Source organism: Xenopus tropicalis, chromosome 1 (genome assembly GCF_000004195.4).
Source record: "Xenopus tropicalis strain Nigerian chromosome 1, UCB_Xtro_10.0, whole genome shotgun sequence".
NCBI lineage: Eukaryota > Metazoa > Chordata > Amphibia > Anura > Pipidae > Xenopus > Xenopus tropicalis.
The window spans coordinates 81,430,051-81,451,285 of record NC_030677.2 but is presented as its reverse complement, the minus strand read 5'-3'; the positions used below and the strand labels follow the sequence as shown (position 1 = coordinate 81,451,285).

Sequence of the window (21,235 nt, the reverse complement as noted above, 5' to 3'; positions counted from 1 at the left end):
TGGTTTAAATTTAAAATGCTGCCTTTCTCACACTTTTTATGTCACTGGCTGACGTATTCAGGAGTGGAAAAAGTGGGCGGAGCCACCAACATCCAATCCATTTCCACCCATTACATTTTATTGGTTTATAGTTAAACTGATGCCATTATTTAAGTATTAATTCCAGGGTTGTTAAACTTTGCAGAGTTAGTCACTGGGGATTTGCCGTTCAAAGGTAGAAAAAGTGGGTGAAGCCACCAACAGCCAAATCACATTTCACCTATTTACTTTCAATGGTGAAGTGTAAAATGTTGTCAGTCCCACAATTTTTATGCCTGAGTCCCCAAACTTTGCAAAGTTGGTCACTAGGGGACTGCAGTTCCAGCTCCAGACAAAGTGGGTGGAGCCACCAACCGCCAATCAGATGTCACTTGTTGACTTTCAGTGGGGAAATTAAAATTGCTGCCATTCAGACACTATTAAAACCAAACTTTAAACAGTGGTTTTTACTATATAACTGTGGCCCAAGGTTAGAAAAAGTGGGGGGAGCCAACAGATCAGATTTCATTCAGTGACTTCACGTTTTTCAGACCAACATGAAGTTTGTTCTCAAACTTCCCTTTCTAGTTAAAAATGATTTTCTTTTTCTCTGTAATAATAAAACAGTACCTTGTCTTTGATCCCAACTAAAATATAATATATTGGAGGCAAAACAATCCTATTGGATTTATTTAATACTTAAATGATTTTTAGAAGACTTAAGGTATGGAGATGTAAATTATGGAAAGATCCCTTATCCATTAAAACTCCCAGGTCCCAAGCATTCTGGATAACAGGTCCCATACCTGTAGCATCTTACAACTTTTCACTTACAAAATTAACGTGTAATTTTGCAAGGGGTACCTAAACCTTTAAATTCAACTGTATGTGTATATCCATAAATAAGCGCAAGGAAAACTAAAATGGACAATTGGAAAACTGTTCCTAAATGCCAGCTCTCACAGTTGAGATTAAGAAATGATTATAGCAGAAACAGTAGATATATTTCAATAAAATGTGCATTAATACAGCATTTCTTTCAAACAGATACCAAAAATACTGGATGATCTTATTCAAAGTATTTTAATTTAAAATACAGTTATAATATGATAGAATCAAGCACTTTCTTTGTATAGCCTTCTGTCAAAAATTCATCAGGTGATGTGTATTTGGAAAGAAAAAAAAAAAAGATCTTGAGGGTTTTACTGTTTAGTTATTAACACCAGAGATTGTATGTACTGATTATTTCCCAAGGTACATTTGGGAATAGCAGGTAGGCAGTCCACTCCTGGTGCTCATAATCCAACTGAAGTCCAAGGTATACAGAACTTTATGATGAGATGCTTTACAATGATAAATCTATTCTCTTCTTCTACTGCAACTTATTTCATGAGCCTTTTCCTTTTCTTTAAAAGTGAATCCCGCAGTGCAATCTAAAAGACAATAAGGAAACAAATGCTAAGTATAATCTAAAATGCAGTTGAATACATGGATAAAATAAAGCTGCTCTCTGGATTTACTAAAAAATGAACTATGCAAGAGACAACAGGGAAATTTCCTTCCCTTGTATGATTACATTCATACATAAACTCAGGAACAACAAAAACACAATGGAAGTTCATTCTAAAACTAGATAACCCCAATAACAGGAAAACCATTTAATCTTGAGTTTTATCCTGCTGATTTGGTTCCTTCAATACATATATACAATCCTTATATGCGGACAAAATTAAAGGGGTGGTTCATGTTTGAGTTAACTTTTAGTATGTTATAGAATATCCTATACTTAGTAACTGTGCAATTTGTCTTCATCATACCACTGCCTGGTTGTAGAGCTGGGCGGTATGACCAAAAATTTATATCACGGTATTTTTCAAAATTATATCGGTGTCACGGAATTGGACGGTATTGTTTTTTAGGTATGCAGCTGTTCACAAAGAGATGTTCTCCATCCCTTCAGGAACATTGACTGGGTATTCATAATAAGGGAAATATTCTTTCCTTCTGGTCATTTACTTAGATGCAGGTTTATGAGACCTTTCGTCAAAGAATTCTGCTTTGCAACGCATTATCAAGAATTAATGGGCTTGGTTATGCTGCTGATTATGTTTTTTTTAATGTTCTTAGGCAGTCTAAAAGAGCACTGCCCTCATAAAACTAGGGTCACAGGTGGAATGTAGCAGGGCTAATATGAAGAGTAATGGAAAAAATCCACTATTTGTGTTCTCTTCTTAAATGTCATGGTTTGGTAAATGGATTTCTCTACTTTCCTAGGAGTGTGCTTCTACATTAGTCTAGCAGCAGTCGCAGCTGCTCTCTCCCCCCCACTGCTGACCTCGTGTCACCCGTGTGCTCATTTCTTCGCCTTCTGCCCAAAGACAGGCGGAGACAGGCCCTTTTATATACCCCGGTATGGGGGTATCAGTTTTTTTTAAAAAACGGTATTCGGTATATGGCGGTATACCACCCAGCACTACCTGGTTGTTAGGGTAAATAAGACTCTAGGAACCAGATAGCTGCTGAAATACCAAACTGGAGAGCTGAACAGAAAGCTAAATAACTGAAAAACTATGGACCAACAAGCTTTCTCAGAATTTCAATGTCTACATCATACTAAAAGTAAATGTAAAAGTAAACAACCCCTTAATACACAGATGTATTGTTGCACACAGCATCACAGTATCTGCCCTGCCTCCTGTACCAAATAAAGCACAATCTAACAACACAGGGGAACCCCAGCACGACACACTATGCCTTCATGCTTAACTATACATAAGAAAAAAAAAATTGATTGGAATATAAATTACGGAAGTTGACGGGGCTTATTTTTTGTTCACTGTTAACACTCCCCAGACATGTGTAGCTCTGATTTCCACTAAAAACTTAATAAATGACCACATACTCGATACGCATTGCAAGTTGTATGTATAGTATATATTAATTGATATACTTCTATACACCGTGCTATACATTTTAACAGACAGAGGGAACAAACATCAAAATAAATAAAAAAATAAATAAAAATAAATATACACAGTTAAAGCGTGTTGCATGTTAGAAGATACAGGATGAAGGAGGTCACTTTTCCCACTATGTAAACTGTACAGTTGCTGCTACACTTACCTGCTTGTCACGGAAAGAGCGCTTGTTTTTAGAACGAATATTTTGGCTGTATCGCATCATCATGAAATTTTTATTTTTCTTCTTTTCCTTGTTGGTGGAGCTGGCATGAGGATTCATTTTTGACTTTTTTCTTACAAATTCCTTTCTGTCTGTTCTTCCAGCCTAAAAAGACAGACACATTACCACATTTTTTTTTTTTTTTTTACAAAACCGAGAAGCAGTCAAATTTTCTCCTGATGGGAAGAATAGTAAAAAACCATGCAAATTAAGACCAGGTAAGTCAGTGTATACTATTTAAAATTAAGCATAGTAAATTCTGTTGGGTGTGCCACTTAAAATATATTGTGTACACGCTGAAGTGCATAAAGCCACAATGCTCTGTTGGGAGGAGGGGAGAGCCTTAACAATTAATAAGGAATGCAATATTGGTAAGATTTTGCTAAAGATGGACATTCCTTTTTAAAATTAAACTAACTCAGGATGTCAGGCTCAGGGGACCATGGCAAATTAAGGAAAAAGCCCCAGTCTAGGTGGTTGCTGTCCAATGCAAGGGGGCTGGAGGGAGGGAGTTGGCTATTTTGAGATCAAGTCTTGGATTAGACTGTATTTGCATGCAATATCTCTCTTATTTTAAAGGCACTGTAGAACAAGTTGGTGCTTTTAATCAGCTTAGATGTCACAGGTCTTCTCCTACAGTACAATCTTGTCACTACTGCTAATACCAATAAATGGCTCAGGTATATAATGCAGTATGCCATCTGTTTCCCCAGTATAAAGGACTCACCATAACTGTAGCAAGTCTTGTTTCTTTATCAGACTTTGGCTTCTTATGTAAATGCTCAATATCTCTGAGTGAAAGTAACTCTCCGCTATGATTAAACACAGAAAAAAATTAGGTGATTTCAGGAAAAAAACAAGAAAAAGTTTGTCCCTAAAACCCAATGGAAGAGGAAATGTTAACATAAAATGAATAATATCATTTATTTTGGAAACATTTTATTTTCTTCATTTGAAACAAACATCCATTAACTTTTTCAGTGCACATTAACTCTACCCACTCCTCCCCACTGACTTCAGAGTATAACTGTAGTAGGAGAAGGGGGATGCCACTGCAACATCAATGTTCAGACTGAAAAACTGAATAAAATGTTTATTATACTGATGGGAATCAACTGGAAGGGAGACAGAGCCAAATCTATCAAAAAATTAACAGATTTGTGCATTAGTGTTGAAAGAATCCATGTTGTATATGCAGTATACAAACAGTACATACAGTACATCCCACATATGCACTAAATTATTAAACATCTTTTGCTTTCAAATGGGTCACCCATGTTACTTTAAGAGAAGCCAGAGACTGAAAGAGAGAGATTCAGCATGTTCTGCCATAGATTACATTAGATTTATGTAAATGTTAAATGCCAAGGAGAAATCTTTAGTTCCAAATCTGTTTGTACAACACTGATGTTATACAAGATGAAGTTCACCCTTAGTATAATGTGACTGTCAAAATCTAATAGAATCTGTTTCAGTGTTTATTTTTATTACAAACACCACACCTCTAATTAAGTAAATTATCAATGTAAACTGAAAGATTGTCAGTGTTATGGGTAACAATGTGGAAGTACAAATTGCATGTTGAAAAGTGGAGAATAGGTAAGGGCAGTGGTACACGAGGAGATTAGTCACCCCGCGATTTAGAATGTAAATCGCCGGTGGGATGACATACGTGTTGCTGCGATGTCCTGCAGTCGCCCGAAGTTGTCTTGAGAGGAAACTTCGGGCAACTGCGGGACATCACAGCGACGTGTATGTCATCCCACTGGCGATTTAGATTTTGGCCGGTGGGATGGCATTGCGGGGAGATTAGTCGCCCGCGACAAAGAAGATTTGTCGTGGGGCGACTAATCTCCACGTGTACCACTGCCCTAAGGTAAAAAAAACACAAATAGTTGCAAAATTGCTTTATCTAGCTGAACAGAGCCACCTACAAATTAATAAAGGCTTTTACAAATGTTAATTACCCATTTAAACTTATTTCCTTAGCAGTTGTCACTCCTAAAACTCAGACGATACTGGAGAAATAACTGCTAATTTATGAACAAATATGCTAATTTGCAGCTGTGCCATAGCAACCACTACTTAACACCTAATTGGCAGTTTTTTGATTCTTGCTAACTCAGGATAAATAGGCAATAAGCTATTACTGCATTTGAGCTTCTGTAGGAGATGCATCATTCTATGCCTTCATTTTATAAATAATTATAGGAGAGGGCTCTGTAAATTGACATTTTACAATACAGTTTTACAGACTTCTGCCCTAACCAATGACAGCATATATGTACTGTGTTTTATCACCACTGATAGAAATCTTAACTTGTGTTGTGAATTGTTGGTTATTTGATAGACTAACCTTCGCTCCTCCTCATCACTGTCAATTTCGATGTTTTTTCTTTTCACAGATTTTCCTGGTGCATTGTTCATTTCTTTGGCCAACTGTGCAAGACGAATTTTCTTGAAATCTTCCTGAGAGAGAAGCCTGCTGGCACTAACTGTGGCTGCCTTGGCTTTTCTTTCTTCGGCTGGCATGGCCTGGATTTTGTCTGCCTTTAAGTTCAAGGTAAAACTGTGAGTTACAGGGTAACATTGCCTACATAAATCTCTTGTGAGACTAATGTCATAGCCCTTTTTATGATTATAGCGAATTTAGGCCTTACATTCATCCATAGTTGTGAGCTATAAAATGTATGTATGTATGTATGTATGTATATATATATTATTAAATGTAGCCAAACCTTTTTTTTTTTTTTTTTTTTTAAAGTTTTGCACAAATGCTTAAATTCATATTATACCACACTTGTTAACTCTTCCAGCCCAAGCCTGTATTTCTAAGAGTAACTGACAGGAGAATACCTTAAGTTGTGGTATGGAAATGGTTCACGGCTGTACAGTGGCCTGCACAACAATTCTATCCACTGTTAGTGTTAAAATCACATAATGTACTTTTTGAGCCCTGGAGACCACAACTGTATTTTACATATTATATGGGGGCATACCTGTTCTTGAAAAAAAGACAAACATATACTATCCTCCTACAGCTAAGGCTAGTATCTTTAAGTACCTGTTTATAATTGATTATGATGGTAATTCTGATGGATACCTTCCTAGTTCATCAGAAAACCCATATATCTACCTCAATTTCATTTTGGGTAAATGCATTAGGATAATATTTATCATGTTTCATGTACAAAAACCACTTAAAAGTGTGATCTGTTTGGAGGGTTCAGAGTACCATTCTCACGCCCTACATTACTACTCACCACTTCTTGCTGTTCCTCATCAGAAGAGTGATGAACATCTATCCATTCTCCATCCTCATCATCATCACTGAGACTGGCACTCTCCCAGCCATCTGTCATAATAGGATATCACAGGCTATGAATGCTGAAACAACAGGGACTGACAAACAAACTGAAAAAGTCCAAAGGCTCACCATCTTCTTCTGGCTCTTCTGTTTTCTCTTGTTCAACTTCCAACACCTCTGCACCGGGAATATAGTCCTTGGCATCAAGCTCTCCATACGCATGAATCCGTGCCTCTTTGGAAGCTTCTGTAGGTTTGCCCTGTCAGCAAAGTTTTTATAACAGACTATATCAGGAGATCTTTGCTTTTATAACACAAAAACCCACATACTTCCATATACATCCATATTTGTCATACATATTAACATGGTTGCAAAATGTTCTCTTTTTATGCTTTTCCCTGCTTTGTTGAATGTATTTGTAAATAATATAAAGGCAAACTAATCAAATATAAACTCAGCCATGTGAAAAAGTATTTACATCTCATGTAGAGTTTTTTTCCTTTGTTAACATATGTGGACATATTAATATTTGATCTCCATTCAAACAGTATATAAAATAAAAGGTTATGTAACTAAACAAGAAAATCAAGGAAAACTTGACCATTCAAATCACTTACTTAATAAAAAACATAACAGATATGCCATTTCCTACTGTGGAAAAAGAAAGTATTGGCATTTGCCCCTTTGGATGAAACAACCTCAAGTAAGCTTTTCTAATAGCGGTCTACCAGTGTCTGACATCAACTGGCAGACATTTTTTACCACAAGGAAAATTTGGTAAAAAGGAAAGGGCACTATTGCCTTAAATGGCAATACTCCTTTACATATAGTTACACTGGGGTGAAAAAAGACCAGAGTCCAAGTTCAACCCTTCCAAGTAAACCCAGCACACACAAACCTATACTGACCTATTTATACACTCACATACGTAAACTATATATACACATTTAGACAAACCTGATCTAAAATAACGTATATTAAACAAGAGAAAAGTAAACCAGCTACTCACTCTGAATTTCTTCTGCAACATTTCAGGATTTAGTGAGCGGAACAGTTGAATTAAACTTCTTGCGGACATGGAAACATCTGTTTAATACAAAGTGCAACACTTGAAAATGTCCCTATAATAGCTCATATAATTGTGCAATATTATGATTTGCAGTATGACAAACTCACTTTTATCCTTATGAGTTTTATAAAGGGCAAGATCTTGTAGCAGTTCTTCGGTCATTGCTAGTGGACATCTTGCAGTAAGTTCTTTAATGGCATTTATTCTACAGAATAGAAAATATATAAAAAGAATACAGATAATAATCATTTATTATAAAGGCACATATGTGTAACAGTGCTACCTTACTATTCTCTAAAAGAAACCATGAGGAAATACACTTAAAAGATTTATGATTCTGCAAACCCCTGACAGTCAGCATTTTACAAATAATACTTAGCCATGAAGAAAAACGGTCAATTGGCTCTGGTTCACACCATTTTAATATGTGCAAGTATAAGAGGAGTTACCTTTTTATAGGTAGTAAGCAGGTGGGGGTATACTGTTTGCATTGGGGATGGAGTGGTAATGGGTTGCTGTAGCTCTAAGAGTAATATGATTCTGTCAGGCAGAGCAAGATTGTACATATACCAGTGGCTGATTAGTCAGAGAACATGTGGCTATGAATCATATTCAACCAAAAAAATGAACTTGTTGGTATCAGAAAGCTAAAATATACTTTGAAGACATATCTTGAACTTATATTTGTATAATATAAACAGCACAGCTACTATTACTACCTAATGTACTGATATATATATATATCTCCATAAATATATATATTGCAGGAGTAATGCCAGCACACACAGGGTTTCATACAAATTTATATAAAATGATATTTATTGAGAAAAAAGGAGCAAAATAAACATAGTAAGCTGCCTTGCTCCTGCAATATTTAAGTTTATATGGCTCTTGCACCCAGGTTGTATTTTTTGTTAGTGGCATGCACCATTATGATCGCCATAAATATATATATATATATATATATATATATATATATATATATATATATATATATATATATATATATATATATATATATATATATATATTAGTTAACTAGTAACGGGCTTTAGATACAAATTAAATTGGGGTTAAGAAAACAAGTAATAGGGTTGCTTTACATTTAAAGTTCTGTTTTACATACCCAACTGTCATCACTTCTCCTGAATTTCTGTCTGTAACAAAGTTGTTAGCAATGGTCCTGAGAACAGACTGAGAAATCTATAAAAGAGAAAATTTAAAAATGGTCAAGAACAGGAGGTATTCATGGTAAAATAGGCAATCTCTGTCTGACATGGCTTTTTATTATACCATCGGCCAGAATCATAGGGCTTAAACAATAAACAGTTCAGGAGATTTGCATACAATGAACTATAAATTTATTTTGAAGCTGGGCTTAACAGGACACATTTGTACCAAAATCTGCTGAAATACTTCTACCCCCCCCCCCTTTTTTTTTAACCTTATTACAAACATATGTGTAACTTTATTTCTAAAGTGATACAAGGATATGCAGTGCGATACAGTCTTACAATATATAAAATTACACATAGGGAGGACAAGTAAATACAATAAATAAGTATAAATACACAGAGATCAACTGCCATGTGGTATGAGACACAGTAGGAAGGAGGTCCCTGCCTTAAAGAGCTTACAATTTAAGTACTAAAAAAATCTTCTTAATACAATCTGCAAACTACAGCTGTAAAGATCTAAACACCCTGCAATGTTACAAACTATGAGTTGGAGATCAGATCCCTTACTGCTGTGGTCAGAATATTATGCAAAACAGAAAAAAAAAAATGATTATTCCATGTGCAAGTACAATTGTTAAAGAAACTACATTTTCCAAAACGGCTCCAAAGCATGTGCCTCAGCTGTGCTGGAAGTATGTTTTAAATCAGTGATCCCCAATCAGTGGTTCGTGAGCAGCATATTGCTCACCAACCCCTTGGATGTTGCTTCCAGTGGCCTCATTGTAGGTGCTCATTTTTGAATTTCTGGCTTGGATGCAAGTGTTGATTGCATAAAACCCAGTGTAAAGCCAAACAGAGCCTTCTATAGGCTGCCAGTCCACATAGGGGCTATCAAATAGCTAATTATAGCTCTTATTTGCAGTCCCAGGAACTTTTTTCATGCTTGTTTTGCTCCCCAACACTTTTTCCATTTGAATGTGGCTCGCGGGTATAAAAGGTTGGGGACCCCTGTTTTAAATGGTGCTGAAACAACTGCATATTGAAAGCTATGTTTGATATGTGTTCATACAAAAGTGTGTGCAACTTTTTTGTATTAAACATTATAATTGCCTGTACAATCTAAAGTTTTATGAAGCACTTACCTAGAGCTCTCAGAGAAGCCACTTCCTAAAGGGGTGGGCAGCCTCTGTGAATGAATATTTATAGAGTAGATACTGGCCACCTGGTGGCAGCATATAGTGACTGGGGGCTATGAAAAGCTGCAGACTGGTTTCTTTTGCAGTCTGTGTTAAGCCTTTGTAAGAGGCAGTTCTAGAGCTCCAGGATTGTGCTTGCAAGGTTACTGTTCACCCCCTGCTGGAAAAAAATGTATACTGCACCTTTGCAGTTACATTGTGTTTTTCCTGCATTTGCTAAAAATAAAGCATAACATTTCCAATGAAGATCTGTCAGGCTACTGAACACTCACGTGCCCAGTGACAATATTCTTTTAAAAAAAAAATAGACCAAACCTGGCAAAACAAAATACCTCAAAAAATAAGAAAAACAAGGTTGGCACTAGAGAAAACTGGACCAATTAACCAAAAGTGATGCAATTCCAACAGCCTAGGCTGTTTATGTTTGAGATTTGTTTCTTTAAATAAAACAAACATGTTTTAATTGCACCACTTTTGGTTAATTGGTCCAGTTTTCTCTAGTGCCAACCTTGTTTTTCTCATTTTTGAAGTATTTTCTTTTGGAGTTTTTCCTGTAGGCTGAAGGTTTTTTTTAGGTTTGAGCACCTGGACCCCATATACTAAAGGGTGAATATACCCTTAAACTAGTCCAGTTGGAACTTTGGTGCATGCACATACCTGACAAACTTCAGTCTACTTGCCCTTACATTTCATTAGAGCAAGTGGATTCTCCTAGACCAATTCCAAACAGTGATTCACTAAATTGCAATGCCAAGCCAACTGACAAAGTTACAGCAAATGTTGCCATGAAGCTACTGGAAGCAGCCTTTATAGTTGCCCATTATTACCATGTTTCTAACAACAAACCCCTCTTTATTCTACCACAAGACAAATGTATTTAAAAGACAATAAACCTTACTTCAGGAGGAACTAGGTGATGGGTTGCTTGTGCAGCATACAGCAGAATCTTGGTCACCTCTGCATGATAAAATATTATTAGTGTAAAGGTTTGCTTAGATCTCTCAAAGCTTACATTTCAATGGGCAATTAAAAGTTTTACTGAACTAAATATTATTGGTGAACTATAAATAATATCATGTTTTTTTTAACTTGTTAATAACATAAATGCTAAATTAGTGATTCTTTCCTGCAGAATACTGTTTAAGCGACCACCTCAAAAATTAGCAGTTAACCACAAAGGAAAAACAAGTAAGCTTTTTAGTAGACTTTATATCTGGTAGGGAGAACAAACTTGTTACAAATATGATTTTCCTGCCATTTAAATAAATATCATAAAGATCATGGTGTAAATGCATTCACATATATAGTACTTATAGTTGCTGGGATTTAGAACATGGGCAATTTGAGGTTGAGGGCACCCCTATTTTGTGTCTAGTCTTTTACTAAGCATCCCCTACCACCAACCTATTTTCTTATTAAACAATGCAGTTAACAACTATACAAACCATACATTCTTTTAGGCATACCTCTTTGGTGCGGCTGAAGAAATCTTTGTACAAAAGGGTAGAAGTTGAAAAGGAACAGCTATAAGAAAGAATTAGATTTGCAAATTATGAACTATTTCCTATATATAAATGTATACATCTATATAAAATGCCTCTAAGCAGTATGCAAACAGGTCTGCTCCTGCCATGAGGCAGGTGACAGAGTGTCCAAATTACCAGGGCTGGTTCACCTTTAAATTAACTTTTAGTATGTTACAGAATGTTTTATTGCAAGCAACTTTTTTCTTTTTTTTTTTTTAATAGTTGTTAAATTATTTGCCTTCCACTGCTACAGCTTTCCAGGTTTGAAATTTGGGTCATTGAACGAGGAGGGCAAAACACTATTGTTCTATAACAGTGCTGTCCAACTTCTGTGGTACCGAGGGACGGAATTTTTCCGACCTACGTTGTGGAGGGCCGATAATGGAAGCCAGTTTTGACCACTCCCCTTTTTGAAACCACATCCACTTGAAACCACACCCGTGTTATCACATGACCATACCCATATTACTGGTTGTAGTACAGCAAAAACCTGCCATACTCTGTCTTCCATACCCTGCCTATGTGTGCCATAATCTGCCTTCCCTACCCTGCCTGTGTGTGCCATACTCTGCTTGCCCTATGCTGCCTGTGTGTGCCATACTCTGCCTTCCCTACCCTGCCTGCATGTGCCATACTTTGACTGTGTGTGCCATACTCTGCCTGCCTTACCCTGCCTGTGTGTACCATACTCTGCCTGCCCTACCCTGCCTGTGTGTGCCATACAGTGCATACAGTGACACAATGCTGGCACTGCTCCTACAGTCTGCACAATAACTATATATTAAAAAACTTTTTAATTGCAGTACCACCTCAGTATATGTTCTTTTTGTAGTGTGCAGGGATTAATTTATGGGTTTCTACTGCTCCTACAGTCTGTCTGAGGTGTAAACAGGTGAACAATGTGCCTGAGGTGTGAACACTGCAGGGGGTGAACAATGCAGAGATTAAAAGGTGTGAACAACACAGGGGATTACATTTTTAAACAATGCAGGGGGATTACAGCCTGAATCTGAGGTGTGAACCATGCAGGGGGGGGGGGGGGGCAGTTAATCACAGTACTGATAACATTTAAAGCTTACACAAGAGTAAGCCATCAAAGCAGCCAGACAGGTGGGGGGCCACACAGAGGGGGGTTGCGGGCCACGACAGCACTGTTCTATAACGTTACAATTTTATTGCTAACATTACTTTTTATTACTTATCTTTCTATTCAGTACCTCTCCTATTGATATTCCAGTCCCACATTTAAACCACAGCCTGATTGGTGAACAAAACCCTAGCAACCAAAGTCATTCTGAAATTCCAAACTGTAGAGCTGCTGAACAAAAAGAATATCACTGTCTACATCATATTAAAAGTTGATTTAAAGGTGTTACTGTTTCTTTAAGTCTTCAGTCTGAAAAACACTGTTTCTTTAACAACTGTCTTGAAACAAGAATATACCTCATGAATTCCAACTAGCCTGGAGATCAGGTCCATGTGCATGAGCTTAACCTCAAATCTTTCCTTGGAGGCTTCCAACTGCTTCAGCAGCTTCTCTGCAAACTCTACAAAAGTGATTAGAGAGATGAATAAGAGGGTTGTGGGATGCTAGAATTAGTAGTCAAAAATGAGATTGAGGGAAGTAGAATGTAAATTTCAGTCCCTGGGAAGCTGCAAAAGTAACAGTGCTTTAAAACATTTTCAGACCCCTGATCAATAGCCTCATTTTACTAAATAATGAAACCTACATTGAATTAATTTTTTTAATGTGACACTGTTTAAGGCCACAAAAAAAATAATTTGTAATAAGTATATACTATAGCAGTGTTCAGGGATTATTGTTGTAAACCATCCTTCCTATCAGATTTGCTTCAGGTTAGTCAGATGACTCCAGTGTACCTCATTGTTTTAAAAAGAAGGTGAGGTCTTTGAGTTGGTCACAGAAAAACAAAAAACACCTTTTTGTTCCTGAGCCAACGCATTGTTACTCTGACCCTGAATTTTGGATCATTGTCCTGCTGACCTTTCTCTCAAGGTTCAGTTTTTCATAAAGTGCCCTTATCCTAGAAAAATGCTGTCAGGGAATGTAACTGAATGTAACTCAAATATACATAACAGATTGTTATTGTTAATATACATAACAGATTGTTAACGGATTTACAGTTATTTGTAAATGTATTTGCTAATTAAAAGCAGCAATCTGTCAGGCTGATTACATGTTCTGTACATCTGGTTCTGAATCCTTAAACAATATTGTAAACAAGGTGATTAAAAGTTTAAAGAGAGTTTAAAAGAAATAGGAGATTGGACTCCTGTTATATTGTATTAGGGGACAAACCTAGCACAAAAGGATAAACAAAATGCTTCTGACTGAAAATTACATTTTCAAATAACTTAAGATCACTGGAAATGTGTTATTAATGCATAATGAAACTTATGTTAGACATTTCTTTCAATTGTAAAAAAAAAAAAGTATTGCATGAAGGACCACTTTAAAAATGTAATTTTTTTTCTTCTTTTTTTAAATCACAGTATCACTTTTAGACTAAAAAACTTTGAATCAAGTTTTCTTCAGTCACATGAGAAAACAAGTGACACACAACAACAACTAACCATAGAAATATTCATACAATGTCAATCTGTTTTAGTATCTTACCACTTTATAACATGTGACTGATATCTGATTATTCTTACCTTGGGGATCATGCACCAAATGAATTGCTGAAAAATTAAACACCTCTGGTCTTTTCTTCTTTTTATGTTTCTGTGTGTGGGAAAAAAAGCGTATATCTTTAATACATGAAGGCTTCTTAGCAACTGAAGAATTTGCTACACACAACGCGATTAAACTGGAAGTCAGATCAGTTAAGCTACTTAGAGGACACATGCTATCTATGCAATTGTGACTGAATCCCCAACATATTCAGACTAAAGCCAATTTTAACAGAAGAAAAAATTACTAGGAAGGCATCTAAAGAATAAGGATTACATTTGAAAACACAAAACAATATGATTTTAAACTTTAAAAAACAGCGGATTATTTGCAAATTTTCAATTGGTCTTCATTTTTAATATCTTAAATTTTTTTGATTATTTTTCTTTCTTCTGGCTCTTTACAATTTTTAAATTGGGTTCACTGACCCCTGCTGCCAAAATACAATTGCTATGCGAGACTAGTTTTATTGTTATTGCTACTTTTTTTTTTACTTATCTTTCTATTCAGCCACTCTCCTATTCCATTTGCAATTTCTCACTAAAACCAGTGTATAGTTGCTAGCAACCAGATATCTACTGAAATTCCAAACAGGAGAGAGCTGCCGAACAAAAGCTAAATAATAATATCAGCCAAATGAAAAATTGGATATCCCAATTCCTGAAAGTATGGTCCTCTTGGGAACAATTCTCTGAGCAAGATGGACAATGAATGGAACATCAAGCTGCAAAAAAGGATCACTTGGCTCTAAAACTTCCTTCAGTTATACCTCTTTGACTCTATGGGAGATGGCCTTTCTGTAATTTATAGTTTTCTGAATAACCAGTATTTAGATAAGGGATCTCACACCTGTAATAAATTTATCTCACTAAAGAAATTTGTCACCATTCAGTCTTTACTAAGCCTACTTAATATTATTAATAGTATGAGAAACAAACCTTCAAAACTTTCATGGCTTTTTCTAGCTTTTTTTTGTTCTTTGTGTTCTTCTTTCCTGTGGAATATCTCACCATAAGGTCTCTGGCAGTGGGGCCTTCATCCTTCAGAAAATAAATTAACAGTTTATTTTTTTTTTTTGTTTCAGCAATTTTGCACTGAAAAAAAATAACCAACACCACGCCACTAAAAAGTCTGACCTCTGATTCTGAATCACTGTCCTTTTTCTCCTCCTCATCCTTTCCCAAGAAGAATTTCAGCGCAGCGACTAAAATCTGGGAGAATAAATAAAACTATGACATTCAACAAGTAATATTTCAGTTCTTTATAATTCTGTGTGGTGTTTATGCATCACCCATGTGCACCTTTATAGTTTTCTCTGCAGAGAACAACCTATTAAATCCGGAAGTATACAAAGCAAAATGCTATAGCAGAGGCCAGCTGCAATGACAAAATGTCTGGTACTTGATCAAAGCAAAGTCTATAAAAAGTACAGTGCTAGGCAAAGCAATACAAGAATTAAGAACTAGCTGGACTATTTGGTGCATAAGTAATACCTACACAATTTAGATTTTTTTCAGCAAGATAATTTTTGCATCATTTTTGCATCCTTACCTTTGTGACTTTAGAAAAACAGGAAGTAGATATCACATTGACTGTTTTGGCATCATTCCTGTTAAACAAATCAAGTCACATTTTGATAAAAAGAAAACTCAAACATAATGTATTCTATATTATTATTACTACAGAATCAATTATAACTATCCAGTAACAGTCATTATATATAACAGGCATTTCTTGCACAGCCAGTTTTTAAATAACTTATATTTCAGTAAATTACTTAAAAAACCACAAACAAAAGCAAACTATGTAATTATATCTTCATAATATAAGTTGTAGGGTAGTGTCATACTTAGACAGTTTTGTGCATTTTCTCTCTGCCGCCTGTTTCAGCAAAGTCTTACAGACAAAAGCCAGAAAAGTGCCACAGATTACAGATTTACTTACTTAAAGTGAACCCCTTGTAGGATACAAAGACTTATCTTTAAAAATTCTTAAAAACTGTTAATATCATGTAACTTCAAGTAAGATTCTTCCAAGAACCTTTTAATAAACCCAAACGACATGTCCCAAAAGCTGCATTAAGGGACAAATGAGGGTCATTTGAGGAGGTTAAACTTGATGGCTGTTTTTTTTCCCCCCAACATTAACTAACTAACATTATCTATGTAAAACAGTGGTGAATGGAATGTCAGTGTAAAGGACTTATCAAACCAGTTTTCATATTCATTATTAAAGGGACTGTTTTGGTGAAAAAATATTAGATAAACTTTGAGAGTTTTTAGTTTCCAATACCATTCTTACAGAATGCTTATTGCGGTATACTCACCAGATGTTCCGTCTGTAAAGCTCAATCATGACATCAAGGGATATCTTTGCAGCAATGGCATTGTTGTCTCTTACCATGGTGTACATAAAATTCTGCAGAGTCTAATAATTAAAAAAACAGAAGCTTATTATAGGTTTTACAGAACTTCCCTCATAAAATACAAACATCACTTCTTCCACAACACTCACCGTATTCACTTTGTTGTTCTTGTGTTTGGCATTTATATTCTTGATGTCCGTGACAATATGAGTGTATAAAGTCTAAAAGAAAATTCATACTTTAGCACATAAAAAGGAATTAGAGCAGGTGTCATGCCTTGTCTTCATTTTCTCTGCTCATACACTTTCTTGAGAAACACCCAAAATACTTTAACAAGCTTTACTTTCCATATTCAATGTACAGTGAATAACATACATACATTATATATATGAATAGTTTAAATGGATGGATGCATTTCCTTGTTCAATTTTATATACACTCCTTACAAACAGTAAGGAGTGTAAAAAAAAAAGTTACATTTTCTTTATGGTTTATTCAAAAAAAGCAATAACATGGTGAGAACAATTAAACTTTTAGCTCAACACTAAATATATACAATACTTTATATTAAAGTAGTGCCATATAAGTAAAACTATTTGTACAGGATTTGCAGAAGAGGTTCTGGAATGTTTAACACCGTTAAAATGCAACCAAATACATTTTTGCTTTCTTAACTTTATGTCAACTGATTAAAGCTAACTGCTGCAAAAAATAGGCTGCACACCAAGTGCTTATAGTAGAGCAGAAGCTGTAGGAAATTCTCTACCCCTATAAACATGACAACTTGTTCAAAGAGAGATATGGGGTTCTGAATAAAAAAAAATATTTTGCTCTTTTAATAAGTAGACATTCATTACACAGATTAGTTTCATTTTCTTAAAAGGCAAAAAAATATGTTTAGCAAAAAGTTCTATTTCATGAATAAAGGTGTGTACTGACCCTTTTATGTTTTTAACTATGGGTGTTTTCTGGTACACCATTTTCAAACTCCAAACTCAAAATGACTCTGTATGAAGCAGATCAGGGAGTTTTGCAAAGCAAAATCACAAAACATATAGCAAACAAAATAGCAATAAAATGCTAAAACTCACTTTTCGTAGAAGCTTATCTTGGCATCTCAGAAGCTCAAAGAATAGTTCCAATAGAACTGACGGGCTTATTAAATTCTTATTCCGCAATAAAATTAAAGCTTTGCACAATGTCTATAAGATGAAAAAAATAGCATTTCACATACACAATTTATACAAGATGCAAAATTAAATAACCAGATAAAGAATAATTCTTAATGGCTATTTCCAATTGGCTAAGCAAAAAACTAGACCACTTTATGTATTTCATAAAAAACAATTTATGTACAAGGACAATAATTATTATTGACTTTTCTAGTTAGAAAATATTTAAATGCTTTTTTTTTTTAAAAAAAAACAACAAAACAAAACACATCAGTTAATAGACCTTCTTGAGCAGAATCCTGCATTGAAATCCATTTTTCAAAAACACAAACAGATTTTTTTATATTTTGAAATTTCACATGGGGCTAGTCATGTTCTTCATTCCTCAGGGTGCCACAGCCATGTGACCTGTGCTCTGATTAACTTCAGTCACACTTTACTGCTGCACCGCACGTTGGAATATCATAATCGCCCTTCCCTTTCTCCAAGAGCAGCCGATTAGTAGAACAATGGTAAAGCAGCAAGGTAGCAGCTCCCAGAATAGCCCTCAGTAGTAAGAAATCCAAGTCCAGTTTGGGACTCATCCAGTTACATGGGAGTAGGAGAAACAATATGTTATCTGAAAGCAGTTCTAATGTGTAGTGCTGACTCTGGAGGCTAATGTCAGACGAGGCGTAGGGCGGATATTTTCGGCAAGCACAAAAGCGCTTGGCGAAAATACTGCCCTACGCCTCTTACATGTAGAAGCACCCAAATGAATGGAATACGCTCGGGTGCAGGCACATGTAGCCGAAATATGCATAAAAACACGAGACTTTCAAACTCTCGCGTTTTTATGAGTATTTCCGCTACATGTGCCTGCACCCGAGTGTATTCTATTCTTTCAGGTGCAGGCACAAGTAGGAGGCGTAGGGAGGAATTTTCGGCAAGTGTTTTTCCGCTTGCCGAAAATATCCGCCCACCGCCTCGTCTGACATTAGCATGAAATGGAAGAGTGAGTTGTTTGCTAATAAAAAGTATACCACAAAAATCACGACAGTATACCTTTAAGTAAAATAACATTTTGCCTACATGAATTTAAGGGTTTAAGGTAGGTTTTCTTTAAAACTTAAAAGTGTAAACATGATAATTATTTATTTATTTTCTTGCACAAAATATGTGTCATTTAAATACCATTCTCTGATCTGGATCCATCACGGTGTGATGTACACGTAGCAAAGATTTCAACTGCTCTGGAAAATCTTCCAGATATTGTGGAAAACAGTGTGCCGTCTGGAAAAATATAAAAAAAAAATATATATAGAAGGTATGTCAGTTATTTGCTAATTGATGCTTATATTACACCAGACAGTAATTAAACATGGCTTTTATTTTAATTGTTTCCATTTTCTTTGGATCATTTAAATTAAGAAGATTGAATCATGCAGTGGCTTACCTGTGCCATAAACATAACCAAGGTAGACAATTCTTTATTTGGCTTGTCTGGCTGAAGCTTAAAAATTTCAATAACAGAAAGGTAGTGCTTATACTGCTGCAAAAACTGTAGAAAGAAAATACAGAAAAGAGATTCATAATTTCATCGGTGGCTGGAAATAAATGCTAAGAGAAGAACATAAATAAAAATAACAACCTTGTTTACAATAAGTGGATTACTTGGTCAGAATATAGAGAATTCCATTTTAACCTAGTGAATGTCAAATATATAATCACTGGTAAGTTGGGGCAGAGCGCCAAATGGCGCTACTTGCCCTGATTTGCTTCCTACTAAAATTAATGAGATCTGTCAGTGAACTGTGGCATTTCCTATTCAAGTGAAAATGAAGACATCTGGGGACAAAATGCGGATTTCAGTCACCACAAGCAGCAATTAAAACACTACGAAATCAATGTACGTTTGAGTTTGAATACTAAAAATTTGTATTTTTTCTAAGTTTTAGAACTGTGCATATTTTTCACACTTTGCTACAATTTGTGCGACAAAATCGTATTTGTGGCAACGAGTACAATAGTTTCGGAATTCATTCAAGCTTCGGTATTGTGACTTTCCTTTGGCCAGGTTGGAGCTGCAGAGTGCCATTGAGTCCTAAGGGAGGCTTCCAAAAACATGCACTGAAGGTTCAAAGTCAGAAAGGTTTTTGCGCCGCTTACGATCGTTCGGATACGAAAATTTCGGAAATTCAGGTCGTACCACAATATTTTTATACAAGCATAACGCGACTTTTCGCAAACTTAATGCACATCAGAAATGTTCGTATTTAATGCGAATTGTCGCAAATCGTACTTTAATCAATTGGCCCCTACATGTACCATAGCCCCCATACTTAGTGATCAGTATAGAAAATGGCAAGCGTTTGGGCTACTAAAAACCAGGAGGGCTTAGGTACACGGGGAGATTAGTCGCCCGCAACAAGGCAGATTTGTCGCAGGCGACTAATCTCCCCGATATGACATCCCACCGGCAAAAAATGTAAATCGCCGGTGGGATGGCGTATGCGGCGGAGGAGGCAACTTCGGCGATTTCCATTTTCGCCGGTGGGATGTCACATCGGGAGATTAGTCACCCGCAACAACGGAGATTTGTTGCGGGCAACTAATCTCCCAGTGTACCAGAGCCCTAAGAGCCTATAACAGTCCAGCATTGACTAACAATGAAATGGTATGACAAGAACTGGCGCCAGTCTTGAAGAGTATTTACCAACTTCAAATGGGTAATTATACATTGCATAAGATAGTGGTCCCAGGGTGCCCAGGTGTGGGGGGTCTCAGTGTAATATGTCCATGCGTTATGTCAGAATGTAGCCCAGAGGGAACTCAAAGAGGGTGTCCATGCACTGTATGAGAAAGTGGTCTCAGGGTGCCTGGACATGGAGGTTCATTCCCTACTGAATAAGAATATTACCTCTTCCCTGTAGGAGGTAGGATCTCTCTTTATCAAGTTCTGCAGCTGCGGGAGATTGGTCGGCAGCTTGTTATTATTCCTTCCCGACATTGCCGCGGAATTGATGTCAGCACGTACACAGAAATCGAAGTAATCCTCAGAAAAACACAATCAGTTCTTAATCAGTACGGTATAGCTTTCACTTGTTTAAGCAGTAACTAGACAGGCACACGTGAAAACACTCCATGGGAGCCACCATATTGGATTACGTATCCAACAAGTATCGGCAGTACGGAACAGCGATACAGGACAAACTTCCTGTTAATGCGAAGTATCTTCGCACACGCGGTGAGACGCTGAGTCACGTACGTCTGGCCTGGTCTCTTACGCCAAGGGCTGCTTTGACGGCGTATTTAAGTGCACATCGTGGCGCTTGTAAAACGTAAAGCTGTAATTTATTCATCATCGTGTCTCCTCATAGTTGTTCTGGTTACACCAATACTCGTCTCTCATTACACTATGCTCCTATAACAGTAGAGATATAAATAGTGTCATAGTAATTATGGGAGATATGTTTATGATTTACTACTATAAACAAAACATAAAATTATGTAATATAGCCCTTATTGTACCATATGCTTCTTTTAGACT

At 36.2% G+C, this 21,235-nt stretch overlaps 1 protein-coding gene across 1 annotated transcript; it reads right to left on the bottom strand.

The window, feature by feature from the left end:
- Positions 1-1,085: 1,085 nt before the first annotated feature.
- sdad1 (SDA1 domain containing 1) lies at positions 1,086-20,832 on the bottom strand. The gene is given in 22 exon segments (NM_001102472.1): positions 1,086-1,451; positions 3,142-3,303; positions 3,926-4,010; positions 5,555-5,748; positions 6,462-6,553; positions 6,635-6,764; positions 7,515-7,591; positions 7,682-7,779; positions 8,701-8,777; positions 10,847-10,905; positions 11,415-11,472; positions 12,918-13,021; positions 14,151-14,220; positions 15,108-15,209; positions 15,306-15,380; positions 15,721-15,778; positions 16,496-16,596; positions 16,684-16,755; positions 17,626-17,736; positions 18,880-18,978; positions 19,142-19,246; positions 20,606-20,832. Coding segments are annotated over 22 exon segments (2,070 nt in total). The 5' UTR covers positions 20,696-20,832; the 3' UTR covers positions 1,086-1,400.
- Between the last annotated feature and the right edge of the window lie 403 nt (positions 20,833-21,235).